The following is a 14079-nucleotide window of genomic DNA, read 5'->3' as shown; positions in this document are numbered from 1 at the left end:
AAATTATTTTAAAACTCACAAGAAGTTGCAAAAATAATAAAGGTCTTAGGTGACCAAAGGACATGTTCAGATCAGGACACAAATGTGGTACATTCTAGTGCCCTTGGCTAATCCACGGGCATTACCGTGTTTGGGCTTGGCAGGTGTTAGGAGGGCGTGTGTGTGTGTGTGTGTGTGTGTGTGTCGCGATGTCATTTTTCCCCGCCTGTGGCTTGGTGGGCCGTCCAGACCCTTCCCCACAGCCAGCCCCGAGGTCCTTGGTTCGTTTTGTAAGAGGGCAGCTGGACTGTCCGTACCGTCGGTGTCTGGTCTTGTTCGTCTGAGTAATGGTGGACTCTCTCTTTGTTTTAGGACAAATTCTCCAAAAATCTTGCCAGATATTCTGAGGAAAATTGGGAACACCCCGATGGTCAGGATCAACAAGATCGGGAAGAGCGCTGGCCTCAAATGCGAGCTCTGTGAGTGCCGCCCCGCGCTCCCCGACCCTGGGATGGACCCCAGATGAAGCCCTGGGCCGCAGGCTGTGGGGCAGGCAGCCTGCTGATGGCTCGGGTGGAGGTCATATCCGTAAAGTTCGAGAAGGAAGTGCTATAGGGGTTCGTCAGGGTGAGCAGGGGGGCCACCCGGAGCTGCTGGCAGCGGGGAGCTGACCTTGAGTGAGGAGCGAGGTGAAGACCCCAAGGCAGAGCGGAGCAGATTGTGCCCAGGGCTTCCCTGGGGCCACTTCAGGGGAAGTGGGCAAGTCCTAGGTAGGGGTGTGGCCATCAGTGGACAGGAGGGGTCCATCTCTGTGTCCAGCTGGCTCGTGAGTGTTAGAACAGAGAGACGGCCAGACACACGTCACAGGTCATTTCAGCCTTTATTCAGGAATGGGACCCCACGGGAATGGGCCCACTTCCCTGGTGGAAAATGAGCCGCTAAACACGTCGCTTTGTGCACTCGGAAAGTGGGGCCGCGAGCAGGGGGCCGGTGGCCAGTGCCTGGGAGCAGTCGCCTTGGAAGAGATCAGGGTTTCCTAGAGAGTGTCACTTGTGGGTTGGAGGGGACACTGTCTCCCCCTGTGGCTGGCATGTGGGAAGGACTTACCTTGGGTGGTAGGTGGTATGGCTCTTCCTATTTCTTTCTCCCAGGCCTCAGTGTTTGGGGTTTTCATTTTCCGTGTCGGTAGTGGGGACCGAGCTCAGCCAATCCCTGACGAGGCAGAAGGGGCCTGGGAGGGTCAGCAGCCGCAGCGAACACTGGACCTTACCTCAGCCTTTGCTGGGTAAAGGAGCTGCTCCCAGAGCAGAAGGGGCAGGGGCACCCTCCCGGGGGAGAGGCCTGCACACCTGAGCCCCAGGGAGCGGGGTCTGGGTTCGGAACCAGTAGTAGGGCAGCCGGAAGGGCCAGGAGCCTGGGGACAGGCTGGGGACCAGGTGTCTAGCTTGTGACTCCAAGGTCCCTGCTGCATGGAGAGGAGATGTCCCTGCCACGGGGTGTCCTGAGACAGCTGGAGGCACTGGGAGTGGAGGGCCTGGGGGCCTGCCTCCTGCCCGCCCCCTAGGGGTGGGGTTCCCCAGAGATGCGGACCTGCTCCCTGAGCACTGCCAGGCACCTAGACTGCTCCAGAACAGCCCCCTTCAGGAGACCAGGGCTGTGTCCCTTTGTCAGGCGGTACAGAGGTGGCTAGGGCACCAGCCAAGCTGCTCAGACCACGTCTGCACTTGGTAGTGGCCTCCAAGGTGGGCCAGCCTGGCCCGGCAGCTGGATTCCCAAGCAGGGCCGTCCCCAGCTGTGAGAGGCATCCTCCAGTGACTCTCTGGGATGCAGGCCTCTCTCGGCCACACGTCACCCCACCCCCACCCCAAACCACAGCGCCTCCACCTGGTTCTGGGGTGAAGTGTTTGGTTGTGGTTTTCAGAAACACGGATGAGTCAGGCGGGTGGCTGTGGGTGTTGCAGGTCAGTCCAGGTTCCTTCAAACCGTATTGGTGCAGACTAATACCCACCCCCTTGGAAAACTAAATACTTTGAGAGCTGGGGAGAGAGGCCTTCCCTAAAGGAAGAAGAGCCCAGGCTAGGCCCCTGGCCTCAGAGCGCAGTTGGGAGGGGCTTCGGGCAGGGGAGTGACCCCAGCCGTGGCTGGAGGACAATCAAGGTGATGGTCAGCAGGGCCTGCCAGTTCAGCTGGCCTCAGGTGTGGGACTCACAGCCAGCCCTGCTGCAGTCCTACATGCTGCAGTGGGACTGCCTGCCTCAGAGGGACACATTGTGGCCTGTCCACCTGGTGGGGGCTCCTGGGTGTCTTTTCCTCACTCTCGCAGAGTCGCCCTGTGCCCTGTAGGGGTGTGTGCGTGGCCTGCAGTGGGAAAGCCCTGATCCGCCAGCACCCAGGTGCAGGGGCGTGGAGGGGCGACTTCCAGAGTGGATAAGCCCAAACCTGGGGCCACGCTGGGGTGCGTCTGGTAACCGGAGGGTAAGCAGGAGTCCATCGGGGTCGGGGTCTTCTCCCTCCTGAACCATCTCTGGCTCCCAGTGGCCAAGTGTGAGTTCTTCAACGCGGGCGGGAGTGTGAAGGACCGCATCAGCCTGCGCATGATTGAGGACGCCGAGCGCGATGGGACCCTGAAACCCGGGGACACGATCATTGAGCCGACATCTGGGAACACAGGTTGGTGCAGGGAGCAGCAGGAGGGTGGCCGGTGCTGGCCACCCTTCCCACTCAGCATCTCTTGGGTGAACACAGCTGGGCTCTGCACTGGCTGTTGCAGCTGCTATCCCATCCTGACCCCGGGCTCTTCCTCGTGAGCAGAGGTGCCTGTGGTTCTGCCTCTGCGTTCCCTTGGCCCCACGTGGGGGTGGCAGGTGCCGAGGTGGGTTTTGGACGTCCTCAGTACTCTGCCCAGGGCCTTCCTGGCAGGGCAGCTGGACTTGGAGCTTGTCCCTGGTGTCCTGACAGGGACGGGCAGGGCCAGCCCCCGGGCCCCTCACACCCTCCGTGCTGCCCTCAGGGATCGGGCTGGCGCTGGCTGCGGCCGTGAAGGGCTATCGCTGCATCATCGTGATGCCTGAGAAGATGAGCATGGAGAAGGTGGGTGCTGGGTGCTGGGTGCGGGGCGCGGCGGGCCCCGGCTCAGGCCTGACGGGAGGACGAGGTGTGGCTCTCCACCTGCAGGTGGATGTCCTGCGGGCCCTGGGGGCGGAGATCGTGAGGACGCCCACCAACGCCAGGTTCGACTCCCCCGAGTCCCATGTGGGTGTGGCGTGGCGGCTGAAGAACGAGATCCCCAATTCCCACATCCTGGACCAGGTGAGGTGCTGCAGCCCGGGCGTCCGGGGTTGGTCCTGCGCCCATCCGAGAGATCCCCGGGGCTCTGCGGGCTTCGGGCAGTGTGGTGGGCGCTGGGCCTGCCGTGCTCCTGCCCATGGAGCCACAGGCCTGCGGCCCTGCATGCTGCCAGCTGTGGCTCAGCGAGGCCCCGGAGCGCTCTGCGGGTGGCAGACTCGACTCCTCTTGGACGTGTGTCTGGCTGAACAGGAGCTGTGTGTTCTGGGGGGCCGGCGGTTGCCTGCGCCACCGGCCCCTCTGTCCCGGGCCTTGGGCTCCTCCCTGGCCCTCCACTGAGCTGGGGGCCAGCCGGCTGTGGCTGGTGTGGCGGAGGCCTTCACGCTCCTGGCCCTCGGCTCTCTCTGCACAGTACCGCAATGCCAGCAACCCCCTGGCCCACTATGATGCCACCGCGGAGGAGATCCTGCAGCAGTGTGATGGTGTGTGCTCCCCGTGGGTCTCGGTTTCCTTTGTCCCTGGTTGCCTGGAGTGTACAGATCACGTGTCCTCTTCCTGGCCAACTCCTGTTCACCCTGCAGAACCCCTCTGAAATGTTCCTCTCTAAAATGGCCTCCAGGGCAGCGGGACGAGCTGCAGCGGGCAGTGAACTCAGCCTTGTTCCCCCACCTCCAGGCTGGGTGCTGAGGGCCACAATTAGCTTATTGTCCGTACAGGCATGTGGCTCCTGGAACCGTGTCCACTCACGAGTGCCAAGTCCTGGGGGTCAGGGAGATGCTGTGCCAGCAGATCCCTGTGGGAAAGAGCTGGGAGGCGGGAGCCTCGGCCGCCCGTTGGCACTGGCCCAGGTGACAGGCTGGCCCAAGCCTTTGCTTGCCCCATTTTATGAGCCAGCCTCCTCTCACTTGGCAACAGAGGCCTGGCTGGCGGGGGGTTGCGGCCGGCGCCTGGGCCTGCCTGTGCTCAGACTCGCCCGGAGGGTCTGGGGTGGCCCAGGCGTGCCAGCGCCCAGCCTGAGCAGTCTGCCCGTTTCCTTTTAAAATTCAGTGGACTATTCCCATCACCAACAAGGGACACGGTCCTGCCACCTGCACCCAGTGGGCATCAGCTCCAGACTCATCCATGGGGGGCTTTGAGGGCCGAGGGTCTCTGAGCAGAGCCAGGGCAAAAGCCATCATCCCTGTCTTCTTGCTCAGACCCGTGAAGGCCGTGAGCTCCGTTTGCACTTGAGGCTGGACTTTCCTTGGGGCACTTGATCACTGGGCTGCGTGCTCTGGGTATTGGCGAGGAGTGGGGGCTGGCCACACTGGCCTGAGACCTTCTCCCTCCACCAGGGAAGCTGGACATGCTGGTGGCTACTGTGGGCACGGGGGGCACGATCACAGGCATCGCCAGGAAGCTGAAGGAGAAGTGTCCTGGGTGCAGAGTGAGTAGCGCCAGGGGCGGGTTGGCACTGCTGGGCCTGTGGCCTGGTCCACTGGCCTTTCTCACCGGGCCCCGAGCTGTTCCTGGGCGTGGGCCGCAGAGCACTGCCATCTGCACCCCGGGGGATGTTTGTCAAGTGTGCTTCAGGGGTGGGGTCTCCTCCTGCCATGACCCAGGGTCTGCTGTGCTAAGTGGAGATGAGGGTCAGCCTGGGGGTGGAGTTGAGACAGGCCCTGGATTTGGGGTTCAGGGCTGGTCTGAGGATGGCTTGCAGCAATACCTGGCTGGCTACTCTTTCTGGATGGTATTGCCCACCAACCTGGAAGAGGTCAATGTCCAGAGCTTCCCTGTGTCCCTTAAGGCTCTGGCTGCCCCAGTACTGGGGGGTCCTTTCCAGAGGAACCGTGGGAGGTCACCTCTGAGGGTCCTACTCAGGACACTGCTTCAGATGGGTTGTCACAGCTCCTACTCTGGGCCTGGTTCTGGACATTCTTCCTGCCTCTGAGCCCCAGACAGCATGTGTGCCCTGTGGATGGGTCATTAAGAGTCACGTGTTAGCAGTGGGGGTGGCTCCTCCAGTAAGTCCAGATGAGGTTTGGTCCCCAGCTTGAACACTAAAACCACCCACTCTGCAGATCATCGGGGTGGACCCGGAAGGGTCCATCCTTGCGGAGCCCGAAGAGCTGAACCAGACAGACCAGACCTTCTACGAGGTGGAAGGGATTGGCTACGACTTCATCCCCACGGTGCTGGACAGGGCGGTAGGTTGGGCCAGAGCACTGCCCGGCCAGGCAGCTGCAGCCTGGTGCCTGGGCACTGGCTTTCCACTGAGTGGGACGGAAGAATAAGCACCAGCATAGGGAGTTTGAGGGCTTCTGGTATCGGGGTCAGTGACGGCAGGCTGGGGCAGGAGGGTCGCAGGTTCTAGGCCAGCCTCAGCAACTTAGTAAGACCTCGACTCAAAAAAATAAATGAAAGCAGGTGTCCTCAGGGTTAACTCCTGGGAAGGGGCACTACCAGATCCAAGTTCACGCTCTGGCACTGCCTCCACGGCTCACTGCGGCTGGGTGGTGAGGGCACAGGCCAAGTAAGATGCCAGGCCCTGCAGCAGCCCCCGGTCCTGGCGGAGGCTGTAGTTGAGAAGCGTGTTGGAACAGGAAGGGCAGAGAGCGCCAGGTTTGCAGGCGGGGGTGCTGGGTTCTTTGGGGGCCACAGCCACCCAGAGAAGTCTTAGGTGGTCCCTGCTCCAGCTGACTTCCATGGCGTCTGGCCACAGGTGGTGGACAAGTGGTTCAAGAGCAACGACGAGGAGTCCTTCGCCTTTGCGCGCATGCTGATTGCACAGGAAGGACTGCTGTGTGGTGAGCGGCGGCGCCCCTGGGGTGGTGGGGCAGGCGCAGTGGGGGCCATGCCCTCTGCCAGCTCCTAGGCTCTCTGGGGCAGTGTGCCCGCAGCGGTGCACTGCTTGGGGGCCATCTGCCCTGGCCTTCCTCTGCAGCAGTTGCTTGCTCTTGCTGTAGCTCATGCTCACCTGCGCAGGTGAGGGTGGGCGGGGCAGGGCTCTTGGCAGAGCTCTCGGGGTACTCAGTCAAGACCAGCCCTGTCTATGGTTGGGCTCCTCGTCAGCGGGGTCCAGAGCCAGGACAGGGTGCCCCCAGGGCCCTGGAGAGGCTGGGCTGGGTCTCCCTCCACCTTTGTGGCTCCCTTCTCTGTGGCCCAGAGGCCCGTCCAGGACTAGGCTCACCAGCCTCACCTGAGCCCTCGGCCGCCTGCTCAGGGTGGACAGAGCAGCACTGGGGACCATACCATGCAGGACAGCAGGGCCAGTTTGGTGAAACCTCAGGGTTTACCACTTGAAGCACCATGTGTGGGAACTGCCCTCCGTGCAGCCAGTCCCTGCCACCCAGTCCCACCTTGACGACTGGGACCAAGCCCCTGCTGATGACAAGAACCTGCCAAGCGCTGCGGGAAAGGCGACTTGCTCCCTGGCCTTGGGCCCTGGGAGCAGGCAGCAGGCCCTCTGCCTCCCTGGAGAAGAGGGTCTCCCTGCAGGCCACGCTCTTGTGGCCACTTAGAGCCAAGTCCAGATGTGCCCCAGCTGGAGGTGCAGCTGCAGCCCCTGGATTCAGGCTCCTAGGGTCTGGCACAGTTGGTAGGACCTGGTGTCACCCACCTCCTCGTGGGGTGACCGTGAGCAGCCGCTGAGACGGCAGGCTATCCCTGGCACTCAAACGGGACCAGGGGTGCTTGCGTGGGACCCAGAGCCCACCTTGGGCATCCCCTGTCACCAGCCTTGCCCTGGCCGATCAGAAAGTCTCACCTCCTCCTGGGCCTTCTTACTCGCCCTCAGCGGGAATGTCAAGCATGTGTGGGTCCTTGCAGGCCCTGCTCCTCTGCCCACAGCTCTGCCCAGAGTAGGTCAGGTGTGCTACAGGCACTCACGGGCAGGGAGCACACACACGGTGCCAGCGTCCCACAGGGCCTCTGAGGGTACCTGGGCATGCGTGTGGGTGTGCATGTACCCAGGCGTGTAGATGGCCAGCTGCGTGGTCCTTGGCAGGTGGCAGCTCCGGCAGCGCCATGGCTGTGGCTGTGAAGGCGGCCCAGGATCTGCAGGAGGGTCAGCGCTGTGTGGTCATCCTGCCCGACTCCGTGCGGAACTACATGTGAGCCCTGCTCCCTTGTCCTCCAGCCCTGCCCCTGTCCTCGACACCGCCTGGCTGCTGTCCCCGCCCTGCGCTGCCTCACCAGGGAACCGACAGCAGGAATCTGGAGGTGGCGGGGCCCCAGGAGCTCTGGGGCCCCGTCTCTGCCCCTATCATGGCTCAAGGCCTCAGCTCCATGGGCCAGTGTGTGGCACCAGTGTCCTTAAGGGAGAGCCTGCTGCCCCTGCCATCCAGGCGCCTGCTGACCTGAACCTGAGAGAGCCTGGGCAGGACCAGTCCTGGCGGGGTTCCTTAGAACTTGCTGTGGCTTGCCATGGCCTTCGACTTGCAGGACAGACCTGGCCCCCCTGAGTGGCCATTCGGCTTCCAGCTCCTTTCGATGGGGTAGTGCCTCACCCCAGGTCCCGCTGAAGCAGGGGGAAGCTGCCCTGCAGCAGGCCTTGTGATCAGTGGAGCAGCAAGGCTGGGACAGGCCATCCATCCCCCATTCCCTCCCTTATACACAGGGCTTCCTCCTGGCCTGAGCCTCTGCATGACCCTGCTGCCCTTGCTGGGCAGGCATAGTGGGTGGGCACTCCCAGGTGGGTTCCCAGACATGGGATGATTCATACCTGGGTGCCCACTGCCAGGTTGCCCTAAGCAGGGCTCCTGCCTGCCCCGGCAGCGCGTCTCCCTGAGCACTTGGGTGGGCTGCTGTGCCTACGTGTGAGCTGGCGAGCAGCCTGGTCTGTGAGAGTGGTAACGGTGTGTGCGTGGGGCAGGAAGTGTGAGGGGTCAGTGTGCGTGTGTGGTGGTACTTGGCTGCCTCTTAGGAGGTGGCAGCAGCTGTGTGGCTTCCTCTGCTGTCCTTTGAGCAGGGTGGACTTCCTCTGTTGGGGCAGACCTGGAGGCCAAGGAGGGGGCTACCTAGGGGCCCCTGAGGGGCTGTGAGCACAGAGGCCCCAGAAAACAGCCTCACCCAAGGCTCTGAGCCCATCAGCCCAAGCATGGTGCCCTGGCTGACCAGATGCCCCTTCCTCCTGCAGTTCCTGGCCCAGGTCCTCCTGAACCCTGGACCTTCTGCCAGGCTCTCACTGTCCCCTGGACTAGTAAGGTCCAGGAACCACGTCCCTGAGTGCACAGGGTGTGCACCTGGCGTGTGCAGAGGCTGTGGTGGGGGCCTTGGCCTTGGTGACACCACAATCCCTGCAGGTCCAAGTTCCTGAGTGACAAGTGGATGCTGCAGAAGGGCTTTTTGAAGGAGGAGGACCTCTTGGTGAAGAGGCCGTGGTAAGGACGCCTGAGCAGGGACACAGCGCCTGGGCAGGGTGCATGGTCCCCGTAGCCCCTGCGGTGAGGCCTGCTGTGAAGCACCGGTCCCCGGCCTTCCCTTTCCCTAGGTGGTGGCACCTGCGAGTTCAGGAGCTGAGCCTGTCGGCCCCGCTGACTGTGCTGCCCACCGTCACCTGTGAGCACACCATCACCATCCTCCGCGAGAAGGGCTTCGACCAGGCGCCTGTGGTTGAGGAGTCGGGGTCAGTCCCCGCTTCCCCCCACCCCCACCCCAGTGCAGAGCTCCGTCCTCTGGGCCCTACAAGCAGCCCCTGGCCCCTATGTGTGGTGTCACCAGACGAGGTAGCCGAGGCCCATGCTGCTAGGGTGTGGTCACTGTGCATAGTGTTCAGAACCTTGGCTACCCGCTGGTCAGCCCCTGGAGCGGCAGCAGGTGCGATGGGGGGTTCTTCCGGCCGGGGCCTCCGAGCTCCTGCCTCATTGCTCACGTACACACTTTTGCCCTGGGCCTCTGCCCAGGAGGCAGGTGGCAGGTGGCAGGTACCTTGGGGTGTGTCTCACAGGAGAGGTCCATGGCAGCCATGCCCAGGTGACCAGCTGTCCCACGTCTAGCATTTAAAGTCCTGGGAGTCTCCACAGCTGTGAGAACAGAAATAGTCCAGGACTTGAGTTCACCATGTCCTGGGGGATCTCTGTGTTCCTGCCAGGTGGAGGCCGGAGACCCCCAGTGTAGCTGTGGGCAAGTCTGACCCCTGCCTTCCCCCACCCATTCTCTATCCCCTGCAGGGCCATCCTGGGGATGGTGACTCTTGGCAACATGCTGTCGTCCCTGCTTGCTGGGAAGGTGCAGCCGTCAGACCAAGTCTGCAAAGTCCTCTACAAGCAGTTCAAACCGGTTGGTACGCCCTGAGTAGAGCAGCCCCTGCCCACAGGACCCTCTGCCTCTCTCCAGGGCACCTGCAGAGGGCGGGTATTTATTCCAGCCTTGGTTTGTCCTCAGAGCAGGGCACAAGTGCTTCCTGAGGAAGGGGACCAGGTCCCTGGTGTAACCCCACTCAGGTGCCACCTGTACCCCATCAAAGCCCAGGGTTCAAGTGCAGAGCCAAGAAGGGCAGCTCTGGCCAGGGTCGCTTCCCCTCAGGTGCTGTGTGGTGGGGCCTGGGGTCAGCAGCAGCCTGGGGACCACCAATGCAGTCCCAAGGGCCTCCGCAGGTGGTCTTTCTCTCAACCCTTCATCTTTGTTGTGTCTGCTTCCGTGGGAGAACACCTAGTGTACCTGGTCCCCTCGTAAGAACCCAGCTCTTCAGGGACAGGCCAGAGCAGGCCCTGTGCTGGCCAGGTCGTGGCTGCCAGGGCAGCGCCTGGCGTTGCTTCTGCTGGCCCCGGGCAGAGCCTGGCTCTCCACACAGACCCTATGAGCTGGAACAGGGAGTGTTGGCTGTGCAGGCTGCTGAGCTGAGGGGCTCCGCCCAGAGCAGGCTGCAGACCTGACCTCTCCTCTCCCGCGTCTCGCATACCCACGGACACTGCCAGATCGGCCCTCCCCCTTCCCGTCACCTGTCACGGCCTCCTTTGTGGTCCTCACAGGGCCCTTGGGCCTCTAACCCCCACAAAGCCAGCCCACCTGGAGTTAAAACCGAAATCCCTGCCCCTCCCTGTCCCCTCACATGGTGAGGCCTCCCAGCCTGGCTCTCCTGCTGTTCACATGGCCTCCTGGGCCTCCCTGACCACGGGCCCCTCTGCAGAGGGCGGGTGTTTGTCCCAGCCTTGGTCTGTCTTGTTCTTTTAACACTGTGGACTGAGCCCCGGGGCACTCAACCACCGAGCCACATTCACAGCCCCTCTGGGGTATTTTACTTGGAGACAAAGTCTCACTGAGTTGTTCACGGCCTCACTAAGTTGCGGAGGCTGGCTTTGACCTCCTGATCAGCCTTCCCCATTGCCGACTAGTTCTGGAAGTTTCCTTCCTTCACACCTCTTCTGTTCCTAAGTGAGGTGTGGTTGCACACAGTGGGTGCTGAGCATGTAGTTCCATGATTTGATGTAAAATGCCCCCGGGAAACCCTCACCCACCCACGTCCATCAGCCCCAGCGCTTCTTCCTGCCCCACTCGCCTCCCCACCAGCAAGACGGACCTGCCTGTGGCTGTTCATGGAAGCCACGCGCTGACCTCCGACTCCTTCCTCATGGGGAGTGTGTCCATTGCTCTTTGGCCTCCTGTGCATGTTCTCGTCTGTGCCAGGCGTGGGAGCGCTCTCCAGCCTGCAGGGGGGCCACTTCTGCTGCTAGCCCTCCGCCCGGGCTGGCTTGCATCTCTGTTTGGGCTGCTGCCCATTTTCCCACTGGAGGTGGGGTCAGGTGGCTGCGCCCAGTGTGTTGTGGGACTGGGAAAAGATGAGAATTCCCCACCAGGCCCTGGGAAGGGTGTGAGGGCTGTAGGGTGGGCCCTTCTGAGGACAGGGGGCTTCCTGGCCCGGCACCTGTGTCCCACAGATGCCTCCAAGGTGTGAGCTTGCCTCCAGTGGGAGTCATCACAGTGTCACAGACCCCAGTGTGTATGGCCCTAGGAATCCCATAACCAATCCCTCCCTCCTCAGCCCCGCAACCCCTGATCTGGGCTCACAAAGCTGGCTGCCATGCTGACCCCCTCCCAACAGCATCTGCTGGCCCCCTTACCCTGATTGGCAGCTCATCTGAGTGTGTTTCTTGAGTGCTGCGCCACCCTCTGACTGGCGTGGCAGTGCCCTGCCAGCCCTCCCCCCACCCCACATCCTTTCCGTGGAGGGACTGTGGGTGGCTATGCTGCAGGCAGCAGCCTTCTGTCTCCAGTGAGTGCTCCACGGTTCCCTTCCAGATCCGCCTGACGGACACGCTGGGCACCCTCTCGCACGTCCTGGAGATTGACCACTTTGCCCTGGTGGTCCATGAGCAGATCCAGTGTAAGTGGGTCCACACAGCGCTCTGTCCTCAGGGTGGGGTGCCGATTGGCCTGGGCCTCCACGTGCACAGTCCTGCTGTGTGCAGAAGACACCCCGTCCTTCACGGGTGACGGGGAGTGGGTGGTACTGACTTGTGTATTCCCCACCCCAGGCTCTCGGCCATGGGAGCCCGTGATCCCAGCCTTGTCTCCAGGGATGTGCAGGGTAGGCGGTGCTTGGCAAACCCCGCTGTTACCTGGGCAGGGGCTCCTCTGCTGCAGTGCAGGGGCTCAGGCTCAGTGGGCCCTTGGCCCTAGGTGGCAGGCAGTCACAGGGATGCTTGTTTTTTTGCTGTACTGGCCATTGAACCCAGGGCCTCATGCTAGGACCCTACCACTGAGCCACATCCCCAGCTCAAGTTTACCTTGTGAGTAGTGAGGATTACAGGGGTCTGCCACCACACCTAGCCTGTCTCTGGGACTGTAAGGGACAATCCCAGGAAAACCTGGAACAGTTGCAATCTTGGCTGCTGGTAATGTCCTGCGTCCCCAGGAGAGGCCACATTGACTTGACAGCCTCCTGCCCTTGGGCGCTGGCCCTGAGGGACTGTTTGTGGCCGTACCTTGGTGTCTGCTTCCAGCCAGCTCTGGGGCACTGTGGTCCCTGCTCACACAGCTGCTTCCTGGGCATCGGAAGGCCAGCAGGGTCCTCCTCGCCTTCTAAGAGCCCAGGATTTAAGTGCCTAGGAAGCAGAGGGCCCTGGGGCCCAGCCAAGGCTGGTCAGTGAGGGCCTGGGGCGACCACAATCTAACCCTCTCCCGTCCTTGGCTCTGCAGCACGGGACCAGGCCTGGTCAGGAGTGGTGGGGGGGCCTGCAGGTATGTACGTCCATCCCACCCCTCAAAAAAATAGCCCTCCACTCAGAACCAGAGCCTCCTGAGGCAACAGGCAGGCATCCAGGGTCCCACCCTGAGCATGGGTGGGGGTTCTCCTCTGATCCCACGTTTACTTACATCTGAATACCTCAGAAAACAGTGGGTGCCAACGTCAGAGTCCACAAAGTGTTTTTATTTTTTCCTATGGTGCTGGGGATGGAACCCAGGGCCTTGGGCATGGGAGCCAGTGTTCCGCACTGAGCGCACCCCAGCCCCACAGAGAAGGCTTTGTTGGAACTTGTCCTGCTTGTCCCCATTCTGGGCTCCATCATGTGACATTGGAAGAGTTGAATGGCTGTGACAGACTGCATGATCTGCAGACCTCAAATACTGACCACTGGTCCTCCGTGGAGACAGGTTTTAGGGGGTCCATAGGGCAAAGGCAGCACAGGTCACAGGTTCTGTTCTGGATTCTATTTTTCTGAGGCTCCTACTGGGGCACCAAGGTCCCTGCCCACTGTGGGCCTCTCTAGTCCCGAGGGTCTCTGCTCAGGCAGGAAGCAGGGTCTGGGTAGTCGTCCCTTCTGCCCTGCCTGCCCTCTGTGTGCCTGGAGGTGACTCTTGCCAATGAATGAGGGGACTCCAGAGAACAGGGCTGACAGGGTATGTATCTGTAGAAAGAGAGGAGTCGTGAGGAACTGGCCTGTGGTTTTGGAGGTTTCGATCCCCAGAGCAGCCTGGAGCCCAGGAGAGGTGATGTGTCAATTAAGTCCAAAATCAGGAAACCCCTTCCTCTGGGAGATGGGGCCTTGCTGGTCCAGACCCTCCACTTACTGGACAAGGCCCACCACACCGGCTAGGGCATCTGCCCTCCAGGGTTCTTAACTCAGATGCTGAGCTCATCCAAAACACTCACAGACACATCCCAGTACTATCTGGGCAGACCTCGAGATTCCGGAGGACCCAGCCAAGCCGACGATGAGCACCAACCACCGGGAGCACCCTCTGCCTGCTGGCTATGTGGTGTGGGGCTGGGCTGGCACTGATTTGAAGACTGAGCCCCAGAGAAAGGACTGCGTCTGCTGACAGAATCAGGCAGAGGCTGAGCAGGTGTCGCTCGGGGCACCAATGGCCTGAGCCTCCTGCTAGGGTGCCTTGGCGTAGAGAGGACCAAGGCTTGTCCTGAGGTGGTGAGACAGTGCTGCCCCCCAGACCGTCCCTTCTGGGGGCCTGGATTAGGTCAGCCTGCAGTCTGGCTCTGCCCACATGCTCCGGTTGGAGGGAGACAATGTGGCCCTGGGCTGTTTGGGTTGCCCAGTGCTGCCCACGCACAGGAGGCTGGGGAGGGCTAGCACAGCCTCCTTGCTGGCCGGCCTGCAGCAGCCCTGGGGTGGCGTGCTGCCTCAGATCCGCTTTGTGCCAGGTGCCTCCTGACCAGGGGCCCTGTCTTCTTCCCCAGACCACAGCAATGGCGAGTCCAGCGAGCGGCAGATGGTGTTTGGGGTTGTCACGGCCATTGACCTGCTGAACTTCGTGGCAGCTCACGAGGAGGACGGGAAATGATCCTGCGAGTCCGCGCCTTGCTCCCACCCTCCCTCTGCTTTTCCAGATGCTAAGCAGATCCCCCTGGTCTGGACGATTCATAAAAGTGGAACTGCA

General features: G+C 62.0%; 1 protein-coding gene across 8 annotated transcripts in view; it reads left to right on the top strand.

Moving 5' to 3' along the window:
• The window catches only part of Cbs (cystathionine beta-synthase), a 26597-nt gene extending 12518 nt beyond the window's left edge, over positions 1-14079 (top strand). For 6 of the 8 annotated variants that reach the window (XM_046438874.2, XM_046438877.2, XM_046438881.2 and 3 more), the window contains 15 exons: positions 352-458; positions 2515-2649; positions 2990-3069; positions 3154-3288; positions 3677-3746; positions 4599-4690; positions 5325-5450; positions 5966-6050; positions 7250-7355; positions 8547-8624; positions 8735-8869; positions 9414-9522; positions 11482-11566; positions 12382-12423; positions 13880-14079. In XM_046438874.2, the coding sequence (XP_046294830.1) occupies positions 352-458; positions 2515-2649; positions 2990-3069; positions 3154-3288; positions 3677-3746; positions 4599-4690; positions 5325-5450; positions 5966-6050; positions 7250-7355; positions 8547-8624; positions 8735-8869; positions 9414-9522; positions 11482-11566; positions 12382-12423; positions 13880-13983 (1489 nt within the window). In that variant the 3' untranslated portion in view covers positions 13984-14079. The remainder of the gene's footprint in view (positions 1-351; positions 459-2514; positions 2650-2989; positions 3070-3153; positions 3289-3676; positions 3747-4598; positions 4691-5324; positions 5451-5965; positions 6051-7249; positions 7356-8546; positions 8625-8734; positions 8870-9413; positions 9523-11481; positions 11567-12381; positions 12424-13879) is intronic. The other 2 variants (XM_046438875.2, XM_046438880.2) reach the window with 1 other exon arrangement.

This window comes from Marmota monax, unplaced genomic scaffold, assembly GCF_021218885.2.
Source record: "Marmota monax isolate L192 unplaced genomic scaffold, Marmota_monax_Labrador192_F-V1.1 WCK01_AAM20220418_F8-fsc00125, whole genome shotgun sequence".
Lineage (NCBI taxonomy): Eukaryota > Metazoa > Chordata > Mammalia > Rodentia > Sciuridae > Marmota > Marmota monax.
Note: the sequence above shows the minus strand (reverse complement) of the source record. Positions and strands in the feature narration are given on the sequence as shown.